This window comes from Quercus lobata, chromosome 1 (assembly GCF_001633185.2).
Source record: "Quercus lobata isolate SW786 chromosome 1, ValleyOak3.0 Primary Assembly, whole genome shotgun sequence".
NCBI classification, from domain to species: Eukaryota; Viridiplantae; Streptophyta; class Magnoliopsida; order Fagales; family Fagaceae; genus Quercus; species Quercus lobata.
The window spans coordinates 1,679,729-1,688,443 of NC_044904.1; the positions used below are offsets into that span (position 1 = coordinate 1,679,729).

Here is an 8,715-nt window from a genome sequence, read left to right on the forward strand (position 1 = left end):
AATTTACCTAAATTTAAACGACACTTGAAATTTCAAGTCTAGATCAGAATATCATTTTCCTTTAACCTGTTAAATTTCATACAATTCTATCATTATCAACCCAATGGTCTTTACTAGCACCCCCTTGATTTTGTGCTATGATTTCTGACGCGCTTGTTAATCCAAGAAGGCCTGTGTCTACGCCAACTTCGCAACAAAAAATATCATTTAACCTCTTTTTAGTTTCTACCGTTACCTCGTTTATTGTATCCACAAAATTCCATTTATAGTGCGTTATAATTACCATACATACCCTACCAGAAATCACGCACTCCTCTAGCTAAGAATGAACTGATCAATTCACCCAATTTTATGGTGAGACGCCACATATAGTATATCTTTATATACGTACAAAAAATTTGTTCAATGGTAGTTGAAATTATTTTCTTCACGGACCCAAACTGAGACAAAGTGAACCAAGATTTGTATCAGAGTCACATGTCTGGAGGACCATGAAGAAAAGATTAAAAGAGTGGGGATTATATTGGTGCGGCTCATAGATCAGCCTTCAAAGGTTGAAAGGGAAAAAAGAGAAAATTTGGGCCATCACTCAGCAGTTTCTGCTCTCTGTTTTTCTTTTTTTTTTCAGTTGGTCAAAACTTAGCATGTACCTTAATCATGCATCACCATTCATGTGGACCTATCTATCTCATATATTTTCAATTTTAAACACTTCATATTATTATACATAAAATAGTGCTAGAATATATGTTCTTTTATCTCTATAAAATCTTAATTTTTTATATATATATTTAAAAATAAATAAATAGAGCTTGTAAAAAAAAGCCATTGCCATCCCACAAAATCGGCATAGAGGTCCTCAACGTAGACACAACAATGAAAAAGAAAAAAAAAATTTAAATTAAAGGTGTCCACGTCACTGAAAACCCCATCCCACGTGACAAATGCCACGTGTACAACTTAACCCCACTTGGGTTAACCTAACCATATCAGGCGGTTACTTCCTAACTCGTCTTCACACTCCGTAGTCAGTACACACTCAACTCATATATATCCTTCTCTCTCTCCCCTATATATACATTCTCTCAAAGTTACACTCCTCGTAATATATAATATCTGTGTGTGTGTAGAGAGATTTTCAGTTTTCACAAAACAAGCAAGCAATACTGCAGAAAGCTGCAGAGCTGAGCGTACAACTAAGAACTATCTATAGAAAGGGAGTCAGTTACTACTAACGGTTTTTTCCCCTTTCTTCCCATTTTGCCCTTCCACTCTTCTCAAATTCACACCTCCAATGCCACTCACCTTCAAACACTAGATCTGCAAACAACAAATCCAAACAAAAAGCAAAAAAGCTTTAAAGATGATCACCTGGAAAGACTTGTACACAGTTTTAACGGCTGTGATTCCACTCTACGTAGCGATGATCTTAGCCTACGGCTCCGTCCGGTGGTGGAAGATTTTCTCGCCGGACCAGTGCTCCGGAATCAACCGCTTCGTCGCCATCTTCGCCGTACCTCTCCTCTCTTTCCACTTCATCTCCACCAACGACCCGTACTCCATGAATTTCCGGTTCATCGCCGCCGATACGCTTCAGAAAATCATCATGCTCGTCGTTTTGACCTTTTGGACCAACTTCACCAAGAACGGTAGCTTGGAGTGGATGATAACGATTTTCTCACTTTCCACGTTGCCAAACACCTTGGTTATGGGAATTCCATTGCTCATAGCTATGTACGGTAAAGACTCTGGTTCTCTCATGGTTCAGGTCGTGGTTTTGCAGTGTATCATTTGGTACACTCTGCTTCTCTTTTTGTTCGAGTACCGCGGCGCAAAGATGCTCATCATGGAGCAGTTTCCCGAAACGGCAGCTTCGATCGTGTCGTTCAAAGTCGACTCCGACGTCATGTCGTTGGACGGCCGTGATTTCCTCGAGACCGACGCCGAAATCGGCGACGACGGGAAGCTCCACGTCACGGTGAGGAAATCGAACGCGTCGAGACGATCGCTCGGTCCGTGTTCGCTTCCGGCATTGACGCCTCGACCGTCGAATCTCACCGGCGCCGAGATTTACAGCCTGAGTTCGTCTCGGAATCCGACGCCGCGAGGCTCCAACTTCAACAACTCCGATTTCTACTCCATGATGGGATGCCAAGGCTTCCCGCCGGGGCCGAGGCATTCGAGTTTCGGTCCCGCCGACGTGTATTCCGTACAGTCCTCACGAGGTCCGACTCCGAGAACTTCGAACTTCGAAGAGAATTGTACTCCAACAGGGGCTCAGACCGTTCCTTCTCCGAGATTTGGATTTTATCCAGCTCAACCCGTAACGGCGTCGTATCCAGCTCCTAACCCTGAGTTCTCATCAACTATTACTAAAAACACCAAAATTCAGCAGCAAGCTCCACCACAAGGTCCGAATAACGGTACTGCTAACACCAAGGCGAGTCATGATGCCAAGGAGCTCCACATGTTCGTGTGGAGCTCCAGCACGTCTCCGGTTTCCGAAGGCGGTGGGCTCCACGTGTTCGGTGGGACCGACTTCGGAGCCTCGGAGCAATCTGGACGGTCCGATCAAGGCGCCAAGGAGATCCGCATGTTGGTTGCTGCTGATCATCCGCACAATGCGGAAAGCAACAAAGGTATATATGTTAATTTTCACTTCATACATACATTCACATTTAACACCTGAGACAAGTGTCATATCTATGACGTACGCTAACGAGAATGCAATAATTAATGCCAAAAAATAGTTAAGCAAATTCAATAATTGTTCAATTAGTTAACTTTTTTTTTTTTTTTTTTTTCTTTTTTGTGAAGGGATTGGGGAAAGTGAGGGGGGATTGGGTGCGGAGGAATTCACGTTTGCAGGGAGGGAAGAGGAAGAAGAGGAAGAGAGAGAAAAAGAGGGTCCCATTGGACTCAACAAGTTTGGGTCCAGTTCAACAGCTGAGCTTCACCCGAAATCTGTTGCAGGAGCTCCAGAGACCATTACCGGAAAACAAATGCCTCCAGCTAGCGTTATGACTCGTCTCATATTAATCATGGTGTGGCGTAAACTTATCCGCAACCCCAACACCTATTCCAGTCTCATTGGTCTTGTCTGGTCACTTGTCGCTTATCGGTCAGTTAAAATTTACAGTCACATTATACAATTTATACTAAAATATTTTAGTGTGCTGATTGAATTTCATCTTGATTTTGAAGGTGGAATGTGGTTATGCCAAAAATAATAGAGAAGTCAATCTCCATACTATCCGATGCTGGGCTTGGAATGGCTATGTTTAGCTTAGGTGAGTAGTCGTTATTTTACCATATAAATTTTTTCCATAAATAGACTTGTGAATATTGTTGTTTAAGATTAAAATTGCGACAATATAAGATTTTAGGAACCGTGGCAATTGGGGCACCATGGATTATGGTCGGGGTGGGCACGATTGTTGGTAGTGATGTTTAACCCTGTCCGTCTGTGAAGATATGGATTACTGCATTGTATATGGACTAGGACCGATATTTTTCTTCTCCTATGACTTTAATTTTAGTTTTTGGATTTTATCTTGTACAATAAATGAGATTGACCGCCCGACATATGGGACCCAATACTGGGAAGTCGTTTTCGGGGACCAGGGTCGGTGGCCATTCGTTGTGATAGATGCCCATTACCGAGGGGGCCATATTAATTAGTGAAGGTAGTTGATTTTTGTGGGATTAAGGACTATGATTGATACGTCTATGGACTTTTATTTTCATTTGTGTGTGTGTGTGTGTGTGTGTGTGTGTGTGTATGTGTGGGGATGCTATGGTGTTGGTACGTACTGATTTGGTTGTAATTGTTGTTACTTTGAAAGGTCTGTTTATGGCTCTTCAACCCAAGATAATAGCTTGTGGGAATTCGGTTGCTTCTTTTGCTATGGCAGTAAGATTTCTCACCGGCCCCGCGGTAATGGCCGCGGCTTCCATTGCCGTTGGCTTGCGCGGTAGGCTGCTACACATAGCAATTGTTCAGGTAATTCAAACACTGATGCCTATTTTAACCATGGGGTAAATGTTTTTATTCACTAACATGAAAATTGTGGTCCAACAGGCTGCACTTCCACAAGGAATTGTTCCCTTTGTGTTTGCTAAAGAATACAATGTTCATCCAGCCATTCTTAGCACTGCGTTAGTAATTTTCTATTTGAAGTTTACTGATGTATTAAAATAATTGATTAAAACTTAAAACTAATGTTTTTATAATTTTCAAAATTTAATATTGCAGGGTTATCTTTGGGATGTTGATAGCATTACCTATTACTCTTGTCTACTACATTGTTCTTGGTTTGTGAAGTTTACACTTTACAGTAGTAGCAAAAATAGGAGGAGTTTTAGAAGAGAATTCTAGATGTGATTATGTCTTTACATGTGAGCATTGGCCACACCGGAATATGTTGTTGTTGCATGAGGATTTTCTGGCAGAAATCAATGGTAGGGCAAAGAGTACGCTAAGTTCCAAACTTTGGATCAAAGATAAGATATATCTGACTCTGGTGGAAGCCTTGATCTGAGGGTCACTGCCCCCATTAACACCTGAAGTTTCATCTAGTTTCCAAAAGTTTGAGAAGAACAAGGAATGCCCGTCTAGCCAAATGGGAACAATAGCGAGAAAATCCCGGAAAGAAAGTTGTAATCCCCAAAAAAAAATATTTGAAAAACAAGAAGGTGGTCAATTATATCTGATTCTCTCCCATTCAGTTGTGCGTGTAAAGTTGGATTTCAAAAATCCCCTCTACCACATAAAAAGTGTCAAAGTTGATTACTGAATTGAGGAGAAAGAATAGGAGGGAATAATTTTCTTTTTAATTTTTTTATTAGTTTTGTTGTTAGTGTTGGTTTTGATTGTCCGTGGATCCGGCAATTATTTGATTTTGTCGTTTCTTTCTTGGTTTGTAATTTAGTTTAGGAATTTTATCGATCAAAAAGGGGTCATTAGTCATTTTGTTAATAGAAAGATGATGTATTTTGCATTAAGACAAAGACATATCTTCCTTTAAACTTTGTTCATCAAAAAATCTTCCTTTAAACTTTCACGCAAAGAAAGCAAAATGAAAAAAAAAAAAAGTAGGGTGAGGCTAAAGAAAATTTTTGAAAGCACATGGTCTTTCTGCTGAGTGGGTTTTGTACTTTTTTGCTTAGAACCTCTCTTTTAAGGGCTTTTTGAGAGGGTTGGGTACTGAGAGAGAAGTAAAGTAATGAGATAAGAAAGCAGAAAGGCAGAGTCAAAAAGCAGCATGCTTACTTTTGCCAAAGGCTTTTTGGTCATTGATGCGCCCACAAGCCTAACCCTACCCTACTAGAGGAGGACTCTTCGTCACTCTAAAACTGCTAACTAGGGTGGTGGCCCTTGTGGGCTGGACTGGTCAGCTATTTCCTACTTTTCTTTTCATTTCTTTAGCTGTAAAATGATGGCACGTGATTGAACGAATTTTATCTCATTCATTCATAATGATCACAAGCCATCACACCTCTCAAAAGTTGATGTGATCATCACTCCAAACTCACAAAAGTATGCTGCCAATTAGGGTCATCATGATGGCAAACATTGCATCTGTAAAGAGAGAAACAAAGGGTTATATGATGAATGCAAATCCTACTTGCTGGTTCCTTGGTATAATCGAATGGGATGGGCTGGTTTTGTTCATTCTCAACTTTGTTCTTAAAAAGTGGCTAGGTGGGTGGGAAAAGCACAAAAATTTATTTCAAAATCGAAGTAGTAGTACCATTTTTCAATGTTTTCCTTCTTCTCTCTATATGAAAAGGTCACTCAAGGCTAACTACATTATTGAAACTCGGCAAATTGAGAACAAACACTAAGCGACAATGTTGGTAAAGAAGGTGAGTACGTACTGTTGAAGGTTTATTCATGGGACTCAAAAAGCAGTAATTGAGAGAGAGAGAGAGAGAGAGAGAGAGATTGAAAATATTTCATTCAAGTTTCAATTGTCGCATAATTAGCTAGATAGATTGTCATGATAACTTCCTGATTGATTAATATCCTGTTTATGTCACATTCTTTAGAAAAAATAGAAAGACCGCTTGTTAGCAGACAAATAAAAAGAAAAAGAATAAAATTAATTAAATACACTTCCTTACTTTGACCTTTCTTTCCTCCCGAAATTTCATGTATATATAATTTTAGCAATAGAGGCAATGAGAAATATTAGTATTTTTTTTTTCTAAAATTAATTTGAGAAACTGGTTAGAAATTTTGTGAGAATAGCAAGGTGTTTTTATAAGTGTTTGTAATTCTTATAGCAGCAATGTTGAGTTTTGAATTACACAATTAAGTTTATTTTTGTACATCCATTTGTATTTCTTTGATTCCTCGAAACCTTCCTTTGCCTTTTATTAATAATTTTGAAAGTCTTGTATAAATAATAACTTAAATTAGAATGGTACTATAAGTATAAAATGAGTAACGGAGAATGTGATACATTAGCAAACTCCAAACCCATCAAAAACACTCAAAGTACTTTGTACTGGCATGCTTGTTTTTTGAACAGTTGCCTAATTTCCAGGTATGAGCAGTAATTTTATAGTCATGGAATAGATAAATCCTTGGCTTGATAATCATATTGAAAGGAAAAAAGAATGTCAAACAAAGTTATTTACACAACCTTTACTTTCATTTGAGTTTGTGTGTTTAGGTGTTGGCCTTCAGATTAATTCCACTAATCTTTTTTTTCCCCCTCTTTAGAATCAATTCCAATTAATAATCTAATCTAGTGGGGTATGCACTCTTGAGGTATATTGGCAATAAACAAAAATTATATTTCCCATTAAGAATGTTCCACTTTATACAACGCGTGATTTTTTTTTTTTTTCAACTTTGATTGCTTTTTTTAATAGAAAGGCATGAAACTACGATAAATAAAATACAGAACCGATCATATATATATTGCGACACAGGATTTTGATTCCATTGGTTGGGTATAGTCAACTTTAGGGGTAAAATCATAACATAAGCTAGTCATATAAAACAAACCAAACTACTCTTGACCAACTTGAGTTTGCTTCTTTTTTTTTTTTTTTTTTTTTTTTGAGAAAAACTTGAGTTGGCTACTTAAGGTGCTTGTTTTAAGCTGATTATTCCAACTAAATGAACCAAGCTTAAATTTAAGATTGTTTTATTAATTACTTAAGAAAACTTCAACAAGTCAAATTCAGTTTAATATGTACGTGAATACTAAAGATAGTAAAGTATAAATGAAATTATTATTGAATTTTAGCCTAAAATTTGGCTCCTGTCCTCCTGATAAACTACTTTATTGCACGGTTGACATGGGCAAAAGACTTCTGCTAAAAAGACAATTAGACCCATCCAAAAAAAAAAGACAATTAGAATAATACCAATGTTGTTCACACCCAAAAAAAAAAAAAAAAAAAAAAAAGGAAGGATACCAATGTGGTGCTAGCCATAAATACTCCGATGCCAAAGTCAAAGAATATTTATTTTGAACAAAAAGAAAAGCTAGGCTATATTTTGGTCATCATAATGCATACCTTGATCCCACCGTTTTGCCTTTAGATGGATTATCATTTTTTAGTTTTTTTTTTGGTTGTAGTAAATGTGGAATATCGAATAAAACTATTAATGTGATTCTAAGAGCTAATTACTATTTTTAAATTTATCAATTTTTACTTTCTAGGCAAGTAGAGAGTGAAATTACACTCTATCACTTTAAACTATACTTCATGTTACACTATACTATAAACTTTTCGAGTACACTTTTTTCACCATAAACTTTTCAAATGCACTTTTTTCACTCTAAACTATAACTCTTGTTACACTTTGCATCCAGACATTAAGTTTGCTATTAACTTGGATGAAAAAATATGACACTACGTGAAAGACCTAATTACCCATCTTTTCAATGCTTTAAAAACAAAAGATAAATTATATTTTACCACCCTAAACTATACTCATTATACTTTACATCCTAAATTTTGAATTTTCATCTAAGTTAACGGTAAACTTAATGGCAGGGTGTAAAATGTAATAGGAGTCATAATTTAAAGTACAAAACGTGCATTTGAAAAGATTATGGTGCAAAGTGTAACATAAAGTATAATTTAAAGTGGTAAAGTGCAATTTCTCCAAGTAGAATTGAGGTCTTGTTCATTCCTTCTTTTTTTTTAGTTAAGCTGACTCAATTTGGTGAATTCATGGCCAAAATGAGTAGATGATGTGATGATAAGATTTTTTTTTTTTAAGAGATAATTACAACATGTTATTAACACCGTAACTCGAACCCTTTCCTCGTGAACCTCAAAATATTTTGTACATGGGAAGATATCAATTCAGTTACAAAGCTTTTGACACGTGATAACAAGATTTGATTGAGTTAAGTGGATGATATAGAATGAGTTTTGAGTATATTCATATCAACTGTCAATATACCCAAACAGGTTAGGAACATAAATTTTTTTAGTAAAAGCATAATAAAATTAATTGATCATTTAATAGATTTTGTTCAACCTTGATATTTGAGAACCAAACTTTGATATAATAAAACCAGTCCAAACTTGAACAAGTTAATACCTGACTTAACTCATCCCAACTTCCTAGTTAAATGTTTTGAGTATGAAAACTATTTTCATTACGCGCCCCCACCCCCCCCCCCCCCCCCCCAAATTTAAGTTCAAATTCAACAACCTTGGATGACTATGAACTATTAAGCC

At 37.0% G+C, this 8,715-nt stretch overlaps 1 protein-coding gene across 1 annotated transcript; it reads left to right on the top strand.

The window, feature by feature from the left end:
- The first annotated feature begins 1,075 nt into the window (after positions 1-1,075).
- Positions 1,076-4,944, top strand: LOC115973798 (auxin efflux carrier component 3). The gene is made up of 6 exons (XM_031094036.1): positions 1,076-2,639; positions 2,818-3,121; positions 3,205-3,290; positions 3,846-4,003; positions 4,082-4,158; positions 4,256-4,944. The coding sequence occupies exons 1-6, from the start codon at positions 1,364-1,366 to the stop codon at positions 4,320-4,322; spliced, it is 1,968 nt and encodes a 655-aa protein (XP_030949896.1). The 5' UTR covers positions 1,076-1,363; the 3' UTR covers positions 4,323-4,944.
- Positions 4,945-8,715: the final 3,771 nt, after the last annotated feature.